This window comes from Suncus etruscus, chromosome 15 (genome assembly GCF_024139225.1).
Source record: "Suncus etruscus isolate mSunEtr1 chromosome 15, mSunEtr1.pri.cur, whole genome shotgun sequence".
NCBI lineage: Eukaryota > Metazoa > Chordata > Mammalia > Eulipotyphla > Soricidae > Suncus > Suncus etruscus.
The window spans coordinates 35,202,853-35,223,861 of record NC_064862.1 but is presented as its reverse complement, the minus strand read 5'-3'; the positions used below and the strand labels follow the sequence as shown (position 1 = coordinate 35,223,861).

General features: G+C 42.4%; 1 protein-coding gene and 1 non-coding gene across 2 annotated transcripts in view; one reads left to right on the top strand and one right to left on the bottom strand.

Annotated features, from left to right (window-relative positions):
• The window catches only part of DEPDC5 (DEP domain containing 5, GATOR1 subcomplex subunit), a 181,826-nt gene that overhangs the window by 129,461 nt on the left and 31,356 nt on the right, over nucleotides 1-21,009 (bottom strand). Inside the window, exons 9-16 of the mRNA XM_049788917.1 lie at nucleotides 18,577-18,655; nucleotides 16,861-16,922; nucleotides 13,041-13,110; nucleotides 12,660-12,732; nucleotides 7,260-7,363; nucleotides 6,903-6,977; nucleotides 3,047-3,181; nucleotides 354-415 (exon numbers count right to left, since the gene is read on the bottom strand). Coding sequence (XP_049644874.1) covers nucleotides 354-415; nucleotides 3,047-3,181; nucleotides 6,903-6,977; nucleotides 7,260-7,363; nucleotides 12,660-12,732; nucleotides 13,041-13,110; nucleotides 16,861-16,922; nucleotides 18,577-18,655 — 660 coding nt within the window. The remainder of the gene's footprint in view (nucleotides 1-353; nucleotides 416-3,046; nucleotides 3,182-6,902; nucleotides 6,978-7,259; nucleotides 7,364-12,659; nucleotides 12,733-13,040; nucleotides 13,111-16,860; nucleotides 16,923-18,576; nucleotides 18,656-21,009) is intronic.
• On the top strand, nucleotides 3,997-4,103 carry LOC126031562 (U6 spliceosomal RNA). Its single transcript, XR_007503394.1, has one exon. It is a non-coding gene; the product is annotated as a U6 spliceosomal RNA (small nuclear RNA).

Below are 21,009 nucleotides of genomic sequence, written 5' to 3'. Positions count from 1 at the left end.
GGTATGACCCCCCCCCAAAAGAAACAAAAGTAGGATAGTGAACTGCTCCAATTTTCCTTTTGTTAAATTGTTCTTATTTTTGCTTGTTTGTTGTGGGGTCACATTCAGCAAGCGCTTAGGCGTTATTCCTAATTCTATTTTCTAGGGTCGCTTGCATAGGGGACTGTGCAGTGTTGAGATCCAGAAAGATCTCCTACATGCAAAGCAAGCACTCAGCCAGCAGAGCTATCTCTCCAACCTATTATTATTATTCTATTCTATTAAATTATTCTCTTGCAGGAAAATAAATAAATAAATCTCATGATCAATCTATAACCCAGTACTTTCAGTAAACAAATCCCAAATCTAATTACCTTGAACAATGGAACTGCATGTAGTGGTTGCTCCCCCATGCATACCAAGTCCACACCAATTCCTAAAAACACAAAGATTGAAGAAAACATTGGAAGGGGTGGAAGAAAAGAGCCATGTATCTATTAGACATTCATTGAATAGAAAGCTGTACCCCAATCTATTAAGGATGGAACTTAATTGGGTTAGGCTATGCCACAAACCTGACTTGACATACACTGTAATACCTACCTCTTGGAGACTGATCCCAAGAAAGGGGTCTGTCACATCAAGAGCAAAGGGTCCACTCAATTAGAAACCCTGTGTCAAATTGCGAAGCAATCGCCCTGCGTGCCTAAGAATCTTTGTTGGAATACCATGGGGTGGAGAGTTATTGGTAGAGAGTAACTGGTTGGAGGTTTGTTTGTTTGTTTGTTTGTTTGTTTTTGAGGTTTATGGGTCACACCCGGCAGTGCTCAGGGGTTACTCCTGGCTCCATGCTCAGAAATTGCTCCTGGCAGGCATGGGGGACCATATGGGACGCTGGGATTAGAACCAATGACCTTCTGCATGAAAGGCAAACGCCTTACCTCCATGCTATCTCTCCGGCTCCTGGTTGGAGTTTTATTGGTTGGAGTGATATTGGCAATAGTATTGAGGGCTGGCTAGAATTTCTGTATTGCATTGCTGTAAGAACCTGGCCCTCCCTTCCTACCTGTTTTGTCCTATTAAATCCATTACAGAATGTCCCATTTGGTTGGAGTAGTTTCTGAGTGAGAACAGGAGAAAGGGTGTTTGTTACACCTACCAAAGGTTGTCTGTATAACAGAAATACCAGATATAGATTGTCTATGTCATTCTTTAGCAAATTCCATCATACTTGTACTATTTGGTGTTAAAAAGCTTTGGACTATCTTGCAGATCATGATATAGCCAAAAGACAACCAAGCTTCTGTTATTGAAGTTCAATTAAAGGAGAAATTTTGGGGCCAGAGCAGTGGTGGCACAGGGCATAAGGTGTCTGCCTTGCGCACACTAGCCTAGGACGGACTGCGTTCGTTCCCCAGGCATCCCAAGCCAGGAGCGATTTCTGAGCGCATAGCCAGAAGTACCCCTGAGCATCAACAGGTGTGGCTCAAAAAACAAAAAAGAGACAGAGATTCTACTACATGGTTCCCTAAGCACTATTTTTTGGGGTGGGGGAGGTCACACCCGGCAGCGCTCAGGGTTTACTCCTGCCTCTCTGCTCAGAAATCACTCCTGGCAGGCTCAGGGGACCATATGGGATGCCGGGATTTGAACTATTGTCCTTCTGCATGCAAGGCAAATGTCTTACCTCCATGCTATCTCTCCGGCCCCTCTAAGCACTATTGAATGTAATTTTTAAAAAAAGAAAAGAAAGATTGGGGCCAGAGAGATAGCACAGTGGCATTTGCCTTGCAAGCAGCCGATCCAGGACCTAAGGTGGTTGGTTCGAATCCCGGTGTTCCATATGGTCCCCTGTGCCTGCCAGGAGCTATTTCTGAGCAGATAGCCAGGAGTAACCCCTGAGCACCACCGGGTGTGGCCAAAAAAAAAAAAAAAAAAAGAAAGATCAAATAAGGGCTGGAGTGATATGGCGTTTTGCACGCATCTGACACAGAACAGACCTGGCAGATCCTCCAATCCAGGAGCAATTTCTAGGTCATAATCAAGAATAACCCCCGAGCGTCACCAGGTGTGGCCCAAAAGCCACACACACACAAAAAAAGAAAGATAAAATAATCTTTGCAAAAGCAAAAGCAAAACAATCCAGTAAACAAAAACTTTAATTTTTTTTGGGCTATCATTCTCAAATCCATTTTGTTACTAAAATATAAACCAGGGATCGGAGAGATAGCATATATAAACCAAATTGGGGAGAATAGAACTGAGACTTGGAGAAAGATGGCACATCGTGAAGGAAGGATGACACCAAATGTTCTGATAGCATTTTCCAAGATGGGCTAATGGGCTGTGGTTCCTTGAGGAAAAAAAAATAAAACTTGAGGGCTGGAAAGATAGCACAGCAGTAGGGCATTTGCTTTGTATGCAGCCAACCCAGGATGGATGGTGGTTCGAATCCCTGTATGCCATATGGTCCCCTGTGCCTACCAGGGGAGATTTGAGCACAGAACCAGGTGTAACCCCTGAGTGTCACTGGGTGTGACCCCCCCAAAAAAGAATTTCAACTCTACCCCCACCAACAGGGACTTCCAGGGTCAAATTTACTTAGGAAACTCAGTATCAATGATGCCCTTTAGAAACAAACAAGACTAACTATTAAATTAAAGCCTGCAATTAGGAGCCTACTTAACTACATTAACTATCACTTTCCAAACTAACTAGACAATAGATCTTTTTCCGTTGTTGTTTTTGGGTCACACCAGCGGCACTCAGGAGTTACTTCTGGCTCTGTGCTCAGAAATTGCTCCTAGGCATGAGGAACCATCTGGGATGCTGGAATTCAACCCACCATCCATCCTGGATCAGCTGTGTGCATGGCAAATGCCTTACCGCTTTGCTCTCTCTCCAACCCCATGGATCTATTTTTGCCACCTGACACTTTTTACATCTTTATAGAACTCTGTAGAGTACCCACAGAACTCTTCAAAATCTAAGGATCAAGAAAAACTCAGTTACATAAGGTGACTCGGGCTATGAACACACAGAGAACACTGGAACCCAAAGTCATTACCATTGTCTATCATCCGCTGCTTGGTCAAGATCATGAGTAGGCGGTCCACTTCAAACACACCCACCCCAGGTGTGATCACCACAGACATCTGTCCAGTCCGGTCAAAGTTGCGGTTGATGTAGTGCTTATCAAACACTTGAAACAAAGCAAAAATGTTTTAATGGCAATGCCACAGCTTTTCAGAAACAATCATAGGCAAGCACCTCTGTTTTCAGCACATGGGGGTGAAGAAAGGGAGCAGCATGGTGCACAGAGATCAGGAAAGAGAGTGAGGACTTGAACCATACCCAATGAAGCTAAGGGCTTACTTCCAACACTGCTCAGGGACCTCTGAAGGAATTTTGTTTATTTTTCTGTTATAGCCCCTACCACATTCTGACCTGAAATCAAGATAGTCCTATGCATACCTGTCCTTCTGTTCAATATCAGGTACTGCTTAAATGTAAACTTATCATACTTTTGGTACAGCAATAACTCAGAAAACAGAAATCAGATCAATAGTACAGCAAGTAAGGTGTTTTCCATGCAGGTACCTGATTTAGGTTCAATCCCAGCACCCCAGAAAGTCCCTTCAGCCCTGCCAGGACTAATTCCTGAGTACAGAGCCAGGAGTAAACCCCGACTATCTCCATGTGTGGCTCCAAAATTTTTTTTGTTGTTTTTTTTTTTTTTTTTTTTTTTAAAAAACCACTTATGTGGGGCCGGAGAGATAGCATGGAGGTAAGGCGTTTGCCTTTCATGCAGGAGGTCATCGGTTCGAATCCCGGCGCCCCATATGGTCCCCTGTGCCTGCCAGGAGCAATTTCTGAGCCTGGAGCCAGGAATAACCCCTGAGCACTGCCAGGTGTGACCCAAAAACCAAAAAAAAAAAAAAAAAAAAAAACCACTTATGTATGCTTCTGGGAGGTCCCTGAGAAGTGCTTGAAAAATACCTTGAAAAGGTAAAAATCGTGCTCGCTTCGGCAGCACATATACTAAAATTGGAACGATACAGAGAAGATTAGCATGGCCCCTGCGCAAGGATGACACGCAAATTCGTGAAGCGTTCCATATTTAAAAAAAAAAAAAAAAAGAAAAGGTAAAAATGCCTTTGGGGCTGGAGAGATATTATAGTGGTTCTTGTTTTGTACGTGGCTGACCAATATTCAGTCCCAGGCATTCCATATGGTCCCATGAACCTAGAGAAGTAAGCCTTGAGTACTAAGTTAGAAATCAATCCTGAGTACTTCTGGGTTTGGCCTTCAAAATAAGACAAAAGACTTATTTTCTGCCAGGGAAAGAAAGAAAGTCAGTGCTTAGAATGCAAGCATCGTGCCTGCTATACCATTGCTCCACCTAAAAGTTGTTAATTTGAGTAAGGTGTTTGCCTTGAATACAGTCAGCCAAGGATCAATCCCCAGCATGGCTTATCTTCCATCAGAGTTGGAATATAAGTATCATAGGTAATGTACTTGTTTAGCATGTGGCTGACCCAGGTTCGATCCCGGGAACCCCACATGGTCCCTCAAGTCCTTCCAGGAGTAATTTCTGAGTTCAAAGCTAGTAGTAAACCCTGAGAACCCCTTGGTGTGACTCCTGCAAAAAAAGATTTACTAAATAAAGACCCTACCTTAAGAATTCTTAGCGCCTCAAAAACATACGTGAGAAGCACTGCCAGTGCTGCTCCAAATGAATGAACTCAATCAGCTGTAGAGGTATAATGCTAAAGAGAGCTTGAGAGCTGGAAGTTGAATGCTGTTCTAGGAAATTCTTCTGCTGCATCTTGCAAAGTCATCCCCATCCTGACAGTCTTAATATGGTAAATGAGTTTTCTTAGCTGTCCACCAACTCTTATTCTTAGAGCTAGTTTCTCTTCTAGTCTGCAAGATTTCAATAGGTTTCTGCTATTTGCTTAACTAACACTAAATGCAAGGCCAAACTGTTAGAAGATAACACATCACACAGTTCATATAAGTCTAAGAAGTAGACTGATAGTGAAGGGAAGGGCTACAGTCCCATTTGTTTTTTGTTTTTTTTTGTGGGTTTTTTTTTTTTGGTTTTTGGGTCACACCTGGCAGCACTCAGGGGTTATTCCTGGCTCCATGCTCAGAAATTGCTCCTGGCAGGCACGGGGGACCATATGGGACACCGGGATTCGAACTGATGACCTCCTGCATGAAAGGCAAACACCTTACCTCCATGCTATCTCTCCGGGCCCAACAGTCCCATTTTTATGTTATACCTCTTTACTCACTGAGTTCAGGAAACATAGGTTCCCTTTGATAATTTTTAAATAGTATATTAAAAAATAATCAAGATGAGGCTGAAGCAATAGCACAGTCGGTAGGGCATTTGCCTTGCACACAGCCGACCCAGTTCAATCCCCAACATCCTATATGGTCCCCGAGACAGCCAGGAATGATTTCTGAGTGCAGAATGAGGAGTAATTCCTAAGTACCTCCAGATGTGTCCCCGCAAAAACAAATAAACAAACAAAAACAAGAAATAAGCAAGAGCTGGATATAAGGGTGATCTGGCTATGATATCTGTTAACCCACTGATTGCTAGGATTGATCTGGCTGCTTTGGCTGGCTAAATGGGTGACCCCTTTCTCTCTCATTGCTCTGTGCTCCCTCTTGAACTTATGCACTTGGTCAAAGAGGACATCCTGGGCCAGAGAGATAGCATGTAGATAAGACATTTGCCTTTCATGCAGAAGGATGGTGATTCGAATCCCGGCATCCCATATGGGATGTGCCTGCCAGAGGCGACTTCTGAGCATAGAGCCAGGAGTAACCCCTTAAAAAAAAGGGGGGGTATAGGGGGATAAAAAAAGAGTATGTCCTTCCCCAATTAAAGATGGATCATTCTTTAATTGAGAGTATAGCTGTTTACCCCTGCTAGAACCTCCAAACAAGTTCTCAAGATATCACCAAGAGGGGTTGGTGAGGGCTCAAAGGACTGCAGTAGATATTTGAATGTGGAAGTCCCACATACCATCCTAGGTGACACATGGTCTTCTGTACACTGCTAAGAGCAGCTAAGAGAGGCCCACCAAAAACAAAAACACCTAAAAAATACTGAGAATTGAATGAAAAATACTAAGAATAAAGTTTCTTTTAGTATGCTAATTATTAATGGGAGTTTCCCTCAGCTCTTTATTCTGAGATGGCCACCAGTTACAGATGACAGGACTGGGGGACATTAAGACACTGGTGGAGGGAAAAGGACACTCTGCTGAAGAGTATGGTGTAAGAACAGTGAATATATAAAACCCTGTCACTAACACTACTGTATATCACAGTACTTCAAATAAAAATGTTTTTTAAAAGACACAGGGCCAGGAAGTTAATAAACAAGATCAGAAACTTGCCTTGTATGTGTATGTTCTGGGTTCAAGACCTGGAACCCCATATAGTTTCCCTGAGTACTGCCAGGTTCTGAGCACAGAACCAGAAGTAAGCCCTTAGAATAGCCATATGTGGATCCCAAACAAAAGACACAGATGAGAAAAACAAGATTGAATGTTGGCAATGAAAACCATTCAATCAGAAGTTAATACTGTTGGGGCTAAAGAGGTTGAACAGGGGTCAAAGTGCTTGCCTTACATGTGGATGACCCAGGTTCAATTTCCTACAACCCCATGTATGCCTGAGCTCTGTCAGAAGTGATCCTTGACTGCAGAACCAGAAGTAAGTCCTGAGCACCACTGAGAATGGCTCAAAAAACAGAAAAGGTAGTATTTTTGATTTGGGGGATAAGTGCAGGAGGCATTATTCATTAGGTCTCAGGCTCTGGACATTAGTAAAAAGAAGTTCAAAACCATGAGAGGTTAGCAGAATGGCTACTCACTATGGAGAGTGGGTTTCTTACTCACCATTGAATGACAGATTAATGGCCTCTAGGTAGTTTCCTTGTGCTGAGGTAGAATTATCTCCTTGAGGAAAGCCCTCTGAAGCAAAAGGTACAAAAAAAGAAAAACTATTTCAGAAAAAGATAAAATCAGAAAAAAATAGAGTGGGAAGTGCCAGGTTCTGTAGCCTTTCCACCCCTAAGAGGGACAGTGTTGAATTGAATACATATATAATAAACAATTGGACCCACTCAGAAAAAGAAACCTCACCAGCAGAAAGTTTACATGGCAATGGAAGGAACAAACATGAACCTCTTGGTTTCCTAGTCTCCAGCAGATACATCCTTCCCTGCCACACCTCCTATCACATGGATATAGTACCTGCCTGTTCCAGTCGAACCAACACTGGATATTGAATGAAGAGTTTTTTAATAGTAACAAGCAGTGACGTCCATTCTTCTCTCCTCTCATTCTGCACAACCACTCTGAAAGAATTATCAGAAAATAGAAAATTGAGTAGCTATTACATATAGGACAGTAGAGTCTTTAGCCTTTACAATTTCAAAGAAAGAAGATGATAGAGAATTTGCCATGTGATAGTAAGTAATGAAACAAATACATTTAACAAGCATTAACAAAGAAACGAAATTATAGGGCCTGAGCAAAATAGTACAAAGGGTAGGGCACATGCCTTCCATGTTCAATCTCAAGTTCAATCCCTACCATTAGGTGTGACCCCAAAACAAGACAAAACAAAAATAAACAAAAAATTATACAAGAAGCTACAGCTATTAAAAATTAAAGATTATGGGGCCGGAGAGATAGCATGGAGTTAATGTTTGCCTTGCATACAGAAGGTCGGTGGTTCGAATCCTGGCATCCCATATGGTCCCCTGAGCCTGCCAGGAGCGATTTCTGAGCATAGAGCCAGGAGTAACCCCCTGAGTGCTGCCGGGTGTGACCCAAAAAAAAACCAAAACAAAACAAAAAAAAATTAAAGTTTTTTATAATATATAAAGATAAGGATTTTTTTCTTCAGTTTTCTTTTTAATAGACGTCACTACTGATCTATGGTCCCACATGTTCCCATAAGAACATAAATGAATTAATTATATATAAATGTAAACTTTTGAGCCACATATAATGGTACCCATGGCTTACTCCTGGCTCTGTCTCAGGGATTACCTCTGATGTGGTTGGAGAAGACCAACAAGGAGGACCCCAAACCATGCCAGGAGTAATCCTTGAGCACAGAGCCAGGAGTAAACCCCAAGCACAGCTGGGTGTGGCCCCTCAAATAAAACAAAAACAAATAATAAAGCAACTGATGAGCTGGAGAAATTAGTACAGTGATTAAAGAGTATGCTTGTATGTGGACAACCCATGTTCTATTCCTGATACTACCTAAGGTCCCCCAAGCACCATTAGAAATTATTTCTTTTTTTTTTTTTTTTTTTTTTTTGTGGTTTTTGGGTCACACCCGGCAGTTCTCAGGGGTTATTCCTGGCTCCGTGCTCAGAAATTGCTCCTGGCAGGCACGGGGGACCATATGGGACACCGGGATTCGAACCAATGACCTCCTGCATGAAAGGCAAACGCCTTACCTCCATGCTATCTCTCCGGCCCCTAGAAATGATTTCTGAGCAGAGAGCCAAAAGTAAGTCATGAGCATGACCCTCCTCCCAAAACAACAACAAAGGTTATATATTGGGAGAAAAATATTTGTAAAAGATAACATCTGATTATGGTCAGAAATATGACTGAGGTGGTAGAGCACATGCCTAGAATGTGTGAGATCCTAAGTTCAATCTAACAGTGCATATTCCCCTCACCTTTACTGTACAGTGACCCCACAAGCATGCACACACATGCAGAGCCCCACTCAGCTATTGAAGAGTGTGGCCTCTATCAAAAAAATCAAATACCCACTAGGGCTAAAGAGCTAATACAGTGTGTAAAGTACTTGTCTTACACAAGCCTGACCCAGGTTTTTTTTTTTTATAATTATCTTTATTTAAACACCGTGATCACAAATATGATTATAGTTGTATGATTACAGTCATGTAAAGAACACCTGACCCAGGTTTAATTCCTGATACCTGACACCCGTTAGGTGTCAGAAGTGATCTCCAAGTCAGAGCCAGAGGTAAGTCCTGAGGACAGCTAGGGGTGGTCCCAAAATAAACAAACAACAACAACAACAACAAAACACCTGAGTGCTGGGGAGAAAGTTCAAGTGCTGGAGTGTGCACTTGGCATAGAGGAGTCCCAGGTTCATTCTCTGGCACTGTGTTGTACCTGTACCACCAGGTATTGCCCCCACCTCCACCACCAATCAGATACCTTAGTTCTATTACTGAAGAAAAAGAAATATATTGTATTTTCTTTGTTTTGTTTTTGGGCCACACCTGGTGGTGCTCAGACATTAATCTTGGCTCTGCACTCAGAAATCACTCCTGGCAGGCTCAGGGAACCATATTTGATGCCAGAGATAGACTTGGGTAGGCCGTGTATAAGGCAAACATCCTACCCACTATGTTATAGCCCTGGCCCCAGATATTGTATTTTCTTTCTTTTTTGGTTTTTGGGCCACACTCGGTGACACTCAGGGGTTACTTCCAGCTCTGCGCTAAGAAATCACTCCTGACAGGATCGGAGGACCATATAGGATGCCAGAGATCGAACCCGGGTTGGCCCCAGTTTGGCAGCATGCAAGGCAAATGCCCTACCACTGTGCTATCACTCCAGCCCCGTAAATTTCCACTATTTTGACAATTAAAATTGTCCCTTAGAGCTGAAGTGATAATAGTACCGTGGGTAGGGTTGCATGCAACTGACTCAGATAAATCCCCAAACCCTATCAGGTTCCCCAAACCCTGCTAAGAGTGATCCCTGAGCACAGAGTCAAAAGTAAACCCTGATCATCACCAGGTCTGACTCAAAAAAAAAAAACAAAACAAAAATTGTCTCTAGATATTGCTGAATTGCTAGTCACAGATGATGGTTAAGACAAACAGCATCCCAAGCCCAAACTAGACCTCCTAAAATGATTCACAACAGTACCTTAACACTATTTCCAGAGGCTGAAACAACAGTACAACAGGTAGGGCATTTGCCTTGCACACAGCTGACCTGGGTTTAATCCATGACACTCCACATGGTCCCTGAGTTCCCCACGAGTAAGCCCTGAGCACCACCTGATATGTTCCCAAAATAAAAAACAAACAAGTGGGGGCTGGAGCAATTGATTAGCAGCAGGGCATTTGCCTTGCATGCTTGCATGCGACTGACTAGGATAGACCTGGGTTTGGTTCCCAGCATCCCATGTGGTCCCCTGAACGTGCCAAGAGCAATGCCTTTTTTTTTGTTTGTTTGGTTTTTGGGCCACACCTGGTGATGCTCAGGGGTTATTCCTGGCTATGTGCTCAGAAATTACTCCTGGCTTGGGGGACCATATGGGACGTCGGGGGATCGAACCTCGGTCTGTCCTGGGTCAGCTGTGTGCACCATTGCTCTGGCACCTTTTTATGTTTGTTTGTTTTTGGCTTTCCAGGAGCAATTTCTGAGTGCAGAGCCAGGAGTAACTCCTGAGCATCACCAGGTACAGCCCAACACCCCCCAAAAAACAATAAATAATATAAAAAAATAAACATGGGGACCAAAGAGAGCATAGCGGGTAAGGTATTTAACTTGCACATGGCCGACCTGGGTTCAATCTCTGGCTTGATATTATGGTTATATGTGAAAAATGCCCTATTCTTTAACTATGAACAGTAACATGTTATATTATTTATATTTCACTCAAAAATAAAATGTATCTGGGAGCCAGAGCGATAGCACAGCAATAGAGCATTTGCCTTGCATGCAGCTGACCCAGGATGGAACTGGTTTTAATCTCCAGCATCCCATATGGTCCCCCAAGCCAGGAGTGATTTCTGAGAGCATAGCCAGGAGTAGCCCCTGAGTGTCACAGGGTATGGCCCACAAAACAAAAAAGAAAAGAAAATGTATCTGGTTAAAAAAAAAAAAAAAAAAAAAGGAATCAGAGCGATAGCACAACAGTAGGGCTTTTGCCTTGTATGTTGCCAACCCAGGTTTAATTCCAGGCATTTGGTCCGGAGTCTGCCAGGAATTTTTTTTTTTTTGGGGGGGTTTTTGATTTTTGGGCCACACCTGGTGAAGATCAGGGGTTACTCCTGGCTATGCACTCAGAAATTAATCCTGGCTCGGGGGATATGAGACACCGGGGAAAAAGCTAGGTCTGTCCTGGATCTGCCGCATGCAAGGCAAATGCCCTATTGCTGCACTATTATGCCAACCCAGTCAGGAGTAATTTCTGAACACAGAGCCAGGAGTAACTCGAGTGCCACCAGGTGTGGTCCAAAAACAAAACATAAATAAAATGAATAATGAAATAAAATGAATCTGAAAAATATTAAGCAAATAAGGCAACCATCATTAAATCCAGGTTTCAAGAAAACAGTCATTCTATTCCTTCTTTCCTCTGAGATTGATGTTCTTCCAACACAAAATCTGGAAGGCTTAAATACAATGTGGTATCCTGAACTGAATTTGAACCTGCAAAATGTGCATATGTGGGAAAAAATATGGTGAAATCGAGAATCAGTCTGACGTTGGGTTGATAATAGTACACCAATGCTAATCTCATAGTCTGTTTCTTTGTTTTGTCTTAGGTAGACCTAACAATGCTCCAGAATGATGCTCAGTGTATAGCCAGGAATCAAGCCCAGAGTTCTCACAAGCAATGCATGCACGCCAATCTTTCTGAGCCATCTCCCTAATTTCATAGTTTTCATAAATGGATCTTGGTTCTGCAAAGTTTTTTTTGTTTGTTAGAATCACACCTGACAATGCTTGGGAAGATCATACAGTGTCAACGATCAATGATGAAACTTTTAATAGGGAAAAAGGGTGAAGAATATATGAAAACTCTGAATTAACTTTTTTAAGTTTGCTACAAATCAAATATTATTCTGAAATAAAAAAGGCTGACATTTTAAAGAAAAAAAAGGGGGGCTGGAGAGATAGCAAAGCGGTAGGGCATTGGTCTTGCACACAGTGACCCAGGATGGACAGTGGTTCAAATCTTGGCATCCCATATGGTCCCCTGACCCTGCCAGGAGCAATTTCTTTTTTTTTTTTTTGGTTTTTGGGCCACACCCGGCAGTGCTCAGGAGTTACTCCTGGCTGTCTGCTCAGAAATAGCTCCTGGCAGGCACGGGGGACCATATGGGACACCGGGATTCGGGATTCGAACCAACCACCTTAGGTCCTGGATCGGCTGCTTGCAAGGCAAATGCCGCTGTGCTATCTCCAGGAGCAATTTCTGAGCAGAGAGCCAGGAGTAACCCCTGAGCGCTGCCGGGTATGACCCTCCCCCAAAACAAAACAAAACAAACAAAAAGGGCTAGAGAGATAGTTCAACAAGTTGAAGACATGCTTTGCATGCTAGTGGAAAGTATTTGATTCTTAGTAGCATATTCCCTGAGTACTACTAAGTCCAGAGAAATGCCGAGTGTGGTCTAAAAACCAAAAGAAACAAAAAACAGGGCTGGAGCGGTGGTACTAGGCATCTGCCTTGCAAGCGCTAGCCTAGGAAGGACTTTGGTTCGATCTCCTGGCATCCCGTATGGTCCCCCCAAGCCAGGTGAGATTTCTGAGCGCATAGCCAGGAGTAACCTCTGAGCGTCAAATGAGTATGGCCCAAAACAAACAAACAAACAAAAAAGAACAAAAGGATATCAAAGCACTAAAACATACTTATAAAAATCTTCATAGAATCGACCCTTGTGATCCTGTCGAATTGAGGCTCGGTTTACTTCAGGAAATTCATCTGAAATAGACAACAGCACATAGATTAAACTGAAAAAAATTTAATATCTGTTAACCTTTCTTGGTTATTAAAGGTTTTTATCATACATATACAAAATGATAATAAGTATAATTATGTAACCTTTAAATTAGTTTTAAGATCAGTCACAGACTTTTTATATCCAAAGGTAGACTGTGTTATTTTTTTTAACCTTGTCTTCACAACAGAAAAGTTGAAAAAGATGAAGTAGTGTAAAGGAAAAGATGACAAGGAATGCAGATAGGGGTGAGATGAAAAGGCTTAATAAAATTAACTACAAGACTACTTACCAAGAGATTTTGCATCATAGAAAGTTCTAGAAAACAGGACCACAGTCACTTCATGACTACAATTCTTCTCCTAAGCATGAGTAGAAAAAAAGATTTATTTCATTTAATTTACCATGAAGCAACTGCACAAATATAATATCCTCAACTTTAGGAGGCTCTGAGGAAGTATACAATACTGGTAACATCACATTATCTGGTATATCACCAGTAATGTTACCATATGCACATGTAAGTTGTATATTACAGTGGAAAGAACATTCTAGGATCAGAAAATTTGAATTGATTGTGAAACTGTGGGAGGCCTGAATCTGATCCTTGTCACCAAGTGGTCCACCCCAACACCATGCTGGGAATAGACATCAAGAACCCAGACAAAGGTTTTGGTTGGAAATATCAAAAACAGAAATCAAAAATTCTCCAACCTTTTATCATTGTCATTAGGATGAGGATAAATTCTGAGAAACATAGGATCAAAGCCAGGACAAAGAACAACAATGAATTGGGATAGTCAGGGGACCTTTGACTAGTGAGAACAGGCATTATTATGGAGTTTAGGTGTCAATGGAGTTCAGGAAGTAGGGTATTTACAGAGGAAATAATGGCTTACACCACTGAGTCAGAAAATTCAGATTCAGTTCCTCTTTGGTTTTTAAAAACAACATCCTACACTGACCAACCCCCTCTCTGATTCAACTGCACTTACAAACTCCAAAATTTAGCATTTACCATAATATTACACACCATCCTATTTTCTTACAAGGATAAATATCTCAAGTGGACAAAAATTCCTAAATATAAGACAAGTACACTGCTAGATAAATATAAAAGCACATGCTAGAAAAAAAAAAAAAAACTACCCTTCAATAACCATTAGGGGCTGGGGATGTGACCCAAGAGTAAGTCTTGTTTATTATGAAAGAAACCTGAATTGGGGGCCGGGCGGTGGCGCTAAAGGTAAGGTGCGCCTGCCTTGCCTGCGGTAGCCTTGGACGGACCGCGGTTCGATCCCCCGGTGTCCCATATGGTCCCCCAAGCCAGGAGCAACTTCTGAGCGCATAGCCAGGAGTAACCCCTGAGCGTTACCGGGTGTGGCCCAAAAACCAAAAAAAAAAAAAAAAAAAAAAAAAGAAACCTGAATTGAAGCCTGGAACTACATATTTTTTTTAAATGTCATATTACTAATTTATCAGATTCCCAGTATTTCAAATTTAGTCCTAAATTTACCTGATGTTGATATAAGCAATAATCAAGGCTAAAGAGACAGTAGAATGAGAAAGGTGCTTGCTTTGCATGTAGCTAACCTGGGTTCAAACCCTGGTAACCCATTGGTCCCTCAAACTCTCCACAATCCCTTAGGACAGAGCCAGGAGTAATGGCCAATAATTGCCCCAAAACAAGACAAATAATGATGTAAGTGATATTCATTTTAAAAGCCTTATTAGTGGTTGGTGAGACTTTCACCATTCATTTGTATCAGAGATAAAATTCAATGGTGGTTGACATAGCCTGGGATTACAGAAGCAAAGAACAGTCTAAAGCAGGGGTCTCAAACTCGAGGCCCATGGGCCGTTTGCGGCCCTCTGTACAACATTTTGTGGCCCTGCCCTAGAGGAATCGTTTTTTGTTTTGTTTTGTTTTAGTTGTTTGGGTTACACCCCCCAATGTTCAAGGCTTACTACTGACTGCACTCAAGGATCACCCCAACTTTGCTTCCTGCGGCCCCCAAGGCTTACTACTGACTTTGCACTCAAGGATCACTCCAACTTTGCCTCCTGCAGACCCCCAGGTAAATTGAGTTTGAGACCCCTGGTCTAAATATTATATTCTCAGAACTTCCCTGAATGGAAGGATAAACTGAGATTTGCAACCTTTTTCTGCTTTCACAGGTTATTAATCATGGTAAAGTTACTCCAGTCTCTATAAACTGCATTTTCTCTGCCTGTGTATCAGGTATCTAAGTAAAAAGTGAGATTACATGGCTGAAATACTTGTACTTCAATACCTGGTATGATCAAGATGGTCAATAAATATTAACTGACACTGAAATTATCTCTACCACCACCTGTTTTAGATTTGGATGTCTTAAACTCCACGCTGATGTTGTTATCCACTGTATTTTATTAGCTTAAAATTATTCAATAGACTACATGAGTAAACAATCTTCACCAAACTTCCTTAATTAACAGCTTTGCCCAAGATTCGACTCATTTTTTTTCTTTCTTTAAAACCAAGTTTTTGGGTCGGGGCGGTGGTGCAAGAGGGAAGGCGTCTGCCTTGCATTCACTAATGCTAAGACTGACCTGACCAAGGTTCGATCCCCCAGCGTCCCATATGGTGCCCCAAGCCAGAAGCTATTTCTGAGCACACAGCCAGGAGTAACCCCTGAGCGTCACAGGGTGTGGCCCCAAAAAGAAAAAAAAACAGAGTTGTTTCCTTAAAACCAAGTTTTTGATTCTTTTTTGTTGTGAATTTTGCTGGGTTTTGTTAGTTATCTCGAGGGTCACACATAGTAGTACAGAGGACCATGCAGTAGCCTTGTACACTAAATTCAAGGCACTGCTGGAGATGCATACAATGAATCTTTGCATTGCTGGAGACTGAACTCAAGACATCAGATATATAAAGTCTGTACAACACCACTTTCAGTTACATCCCAAGCCCAAAATTCTTGATTCTTTTTTTTTTTTTTTTTGATTTTTGGTTTTTGGGTCACACCCGGCAGCGCTCAGGGGTTACTCCTAGCTCTACACTCAGAAATCACTCCTGCCTTGCTCAGGGTACCATATGGGATGCCAAGATTTGAACCACCATCCTTCTGCATGCAAGGCAAATGCCTTACCTTCATGCTATCTCTCCAGGTCCCCTTTCTTGATTCTTAAAAATAAAAAATAAAGAGGGGGGGCTGAAGAGATAGTACTGCAGGTAGTACTTTCACAAGGTAGGCCTTACACAAGGCCAACCAAGGTTCAATCTCCAGCTCCGATATGGTCTCCCAAGCACAGCCAGGAGTAATTTGTGAGCACAAAGTTAGGAGTAACCACTGCTAGGTCTGGGCACTCTCATCTTACTTTGCTCCTGATTTTCAGTGGCAAAGTTGTCAGGCTTTCATTGGAAATTAATATTAGCTGTCAGTTTTTCACAAATTATTGTTTTAATCTTCAGGTTATTAAATCTAGTCTAATAAATCTAGGCTTTAACTAAGGTATCTTAATTAAGGGCAACTTAACTCTCACTCTCTCTTATTTTTTCTTTTTTTTTGGGGGGGGGTCACACCTGGCAGTGCTCAGGGGTTACTCCTAGCTCTGCACTCAGAAATTGCCTCTGGCAGGCACAGGGACCATATGGGATGCCAGGATTTGAACCACACCTGTTCTGAATCGGCTTTTTGCAAGGCAAACTCCCCACTGTTGTGCTAGCTCTTTTTTTTTTGGTTTTGGAGTTACATCAAGTTGCTCAAAGGCTATTCCTTGCTCAGTATTCAGGGGTCATTCCTGGTAGTGCTTATGGGACTGTGCCCTGCCAGGAATCAAAATTAGACCTCTAGAATACATTGAGTTAATACCCTGCCCCCCCAAACAGTGTGTTTTTGAAATCTACAGAGTTATGTTTACTCAAGAGATTTTTTTTTTTTTTTGGTTTTTGGGTCACACCTGGCAGCGCTCGGGGTTACTACTGGCTCTATGCTCAGAAATCGCTCCTGGCAGGCTCAGGGGACCATATGATTCAAACCACCAACCTTCTGAATGCAAGGCAAATGCCTTACTTCCATGCTCTCTCTCAGGCCCTTACTTAAGAGATTTATATATAAGAAGAAACATACCTTCCACTTGGTAAAAAGATCAGCAAGGAAACCATTCACAGCTTTCTCAAAATACAGATCCCCTGAAAAGAAATAATAAGAGAGGGTGAAGATAACCTTTATTTCTTACTGATAATTTCTCTTTTCAGTAAAGTAACAGAAATAGGATCAGAGAAAAAGGTAGGTTCTACTACCCCAAAAAATGTTTAATAACATATTTTTCAAATAATAATAAGATCTAAATTTATAAAAATAGTTTGGATGTAGTATACTTTTTTCTTTTGAGCTTTTTGGTCACACCCAATGAAGCTCAGGGGTTACTCTTGGCACTGTATTCAGGAATTATTACTGACAGTTATTGGGGAACATATGGGATGCGGAAGATGGAACCCGGGCCAGCTGTGTGCAAGGCAAACAAACTACCCACTGTACTATCTCCAATCTTGAATGTATACATTTTAATAGAATTAAATTTAATTTCTCTCTTAGCCATTAAGAAAGAGGTCAAGAGGCTAGAGAGAGGGCCGAAAAGAGCGCAGCATAGCATTAGGGCATTTGCCTTGCACACAGCCAATTCAGGGTGGACGGTTTCAAATCCCAGCATCCCATATGGTCCCTTGTGCCTGCCAGGAGCGATTTCTGAGCGTAGAGCCCAGAGTAACCCCTGAGGACCGCTGGGTATGACCCAAAAAACAACAACAACAACAACAACAACAACAACAGGAAGCTAGAGAGAATGTATGTATGACAGGTAAAGTGTTTGCTCAGGACTTACTCCTGGTTCTGCACTCTGTGCTCAGAAAACCAATGAGATGCCGAGGATCTAACCTATGTCAGCGGCTTGCAAGGTAAATGCCCTATTCACTGTACTCTCACTCTGGCCTCAGATTTGTAAAAATATTATAATACATTTTTTGTGTTTCAGAGACCACATCCCATAGTACATGGGGTATCTTGTGACTCACTACTGGGGAGTCACTCCAGCAAAACTCAGGTGCCAAGAAATGAACACAGGATTCCCATAAACAGAGCACCTTTTGATCTATCTCCCTCACCCATAGGATACATTTTCAGAGAATATAAGAGCTTCCTTTAAAATGATATCAACTGGGGGCCGGAGAGATAGCATGGAGGTAAGGCGTTTGCCTCTCATGCAGGAGGTCATCGGTTCGAATCCCGGCGTCCCATATATGGTCCTCCCGTGCCTGCCAGGAGCAATTTCTGAGCCTGGAGCCAGGAATAACCCCTGAGCACTGCCGGGTGTGACCCAAAAACCACAAAAAAAAAAAAAAAAAAAAAAAAAAAATGATATCAACTGGACCAGAGTGATAGCACAGCAGGTAGGACATTTGTTTTGTACACGGCCAACCTGGAACTGACCCAGGTTTCAATCCCCAGCATCTTACATGGTCCCCTGAGCCTGCCAGAAGTGATTTATGAGCACAGAGCCAGGAGTAATCCCTGTGCACCACCAGGGTATGCCACCAAATATAAATAAAGAAATAAAATGATATCAACTTAGACTGGAGAAACAGTATAGTGGGTAGGGCACTTGCCTTACAAACAGAAGATATAAATTTAATCCCAGGTCAGGAGTGATCCCTGAGTGCAAAACCAGGAGGAACTCCTGAGCATTATGTTTTAGGTATGACCCTACACACAAAAAAAAGATACCAACTTGGCAGAAACCAAAAAATTTCCATGGTAACAATTACAACCAGCACTTAGGACCAGTACCATAAATATCGAAGTCCCACATTTCACAGCTCATCTGAATAAATATGTAAACCATAGCTGATGTAGATCGGAACACCACCTGAAATAAAAATATCATTGCATATAATCACTGGAGTATAAGTTATGAAATATAACACATATACACAAAAGAAAACATAACATATAACTTTTCACAACAATGTTGATATACCACTGAACTAAGCACATTTTCTTATTAATTTATTTTTGGGCCTCCCAAGCAGTACTCGGGGGCTCAGCCCTCTCAGCAATGCTTCAACAGTCCAGCTGGTTATTCAGTGTGGAGCCCGTGGATGTGATCCTATTATAACCCTGCAGTGCTGGGGATCACAAGGGCCACCCTGGCAGTGCTCAGAGGTCTACAGAACCAAATCAGCAATGCAATCTCAAGAAGCCATGTGGTAACCGGGAATTGAACATAGGTCAGGCACCTAAACCTGTATTATCTTCACAATCCCTGAACTGGGTATTCTGTTTTCTCTTTTTGGTTTTAATTCAGCCACATCTGGTGGTACTCAGGGCTCACTCCTGGCTCTGTAACTCAGGGATTACTCCTGGTGGAGCTCAGGGACCATATGGGTTGCCAGGGAATGAACCTGGTAGCTGCTTACAAAACAAGTACCTTATCTGTTGAGCTATCTCTTGACCCCTGAACTGTACTTTTTTTTGGGGGGGCCACACCTGGTGATACTTAAATGTTACTCCTAGCTCTATATTCAGGAATATCTCCTAGGTGGTTCAAAGGATGATATGGGGTGCCAGGGATCAAACCCAGGTCAGCTGCATGCAAGGTTAGTGTCCTACCCCTACCCATTGTGCTATTATTCAGGCCCCAGTAGATTTTTAAAAGGTTGACCCAGGTTCAATTTCCAGCATCCCAAGCCCTGCCCAAGTAATCCCTGAGTGCAGAGCCAGGAGTCAACTCTGAATACTGCCAGGTATTGGCCCATACCAAAAATAAATAAACAAAAAAAATAAAACCAGAAACAAGGGGCCGGAGAGATAGGGCATTTGCCTTTCATGCAGAAGGACGGTGATTCGAATCCCGACACCCCACATGGTCCCCTGAGCGTGCCAGGAGCGATTTCTGAGCGTAAAGCCAGGAGTAAACCCTGAGCGAGGCCAGGTGTGACCCAAAAGCCAAAAAAAAAAAAAAAAAAAAAAAACCAGAAACAAAATAATTACATTAATTTTTTTGGAGGGGGGGGGCAGGATGTTGGGCCACACTCAGCAATGCTCAGCCATACCTGCTGTGTACTTAGGAATCACTCCTGGTAGGCTCATGTTACTGATCCAATAATTACATAATTCTTGCCAGAGAGATGGTGCAGGGATTTAGGCACCTGACTTGCTTATGGCCAACTCCACTTTGATACCTAGTACCACATATGGTCCCCCAAGCACTCCTGAGTGATCACTGAGCATATGGACAGGAGTAAGCCCTGAACACAGCTGAATGTGAACCTCCAAAAGCCAAATAAATAACAAGATCCAAATTCTCGAATTATTTCCCCCACTTAAAATCCCGTAGTTGATGGGGCCAGAGCGGATAGAGTGTTTTCCTTGCACAAGGCTGACCCTGAGTATTACCAGGAGTAATTACTGAGCGTAAAGCCAGGAGTAACCCCTGAACATTCCTAGGTGTGGTTCCAAAAAAAAAAAAAAGTCCTTAGTTGATTCTCAACTTTTCTGAGAATAAATTCTTTTTTTTTTTTTTTTTTTTTTTTTTGGTGTTTGGGTCACACCCAGCAGCACTCAGGGGTTACTCCTGGCTCCAGGCTCAGAAATCACTCCTGGCAGGCTCAGGGGACCATATGGGATGCCGGGATTCGAACCACTGACCTTCTGCATGAAAGGCAAACACCTTACCTCCATGCTATCTCTCCGGCCCCTAGAATAAATTCAAAACTAGATATAATGGCCCTCACAACCCTCCATGACTTGGATAGATCCTATCTCATAACTTCATAACTGATGTCAGTGTCCCTGCTTGTCTCCTGTGTTACCACTAACGTCATCCATCACAACTGCTGCTTCTAGCTGAAATGCTGTTGTACCAAAACCCAATATACTAGATAAGGTTTATTTTTCAAGCACATTCTCAAGGAAACAAACAAACAAAAAACTATCTATTAAAGAGGGGCTGGAAAGATAGCATGGAGGTAAGGCATTTTCCTTTCATGCAGAAGGTTATTGGTTCGAATCGCGGCATCCCATATGGTCCCCTGCCAGGAGCAATTTCTGAGCCTGGAGCCAGGAGTAACCCTGAGTGCTGCCAGGTGTGACCCAAAAACCAAAAATCAATCAAACAAACAAAAAAAACTATCTATTAAAGACCTCAAAAAGAAGCAAAATGGGGCAAAGGTGTGACTTAGTGGTAGAGCACATGTCTTGCCTGTGTGATGTTCTAGAGTT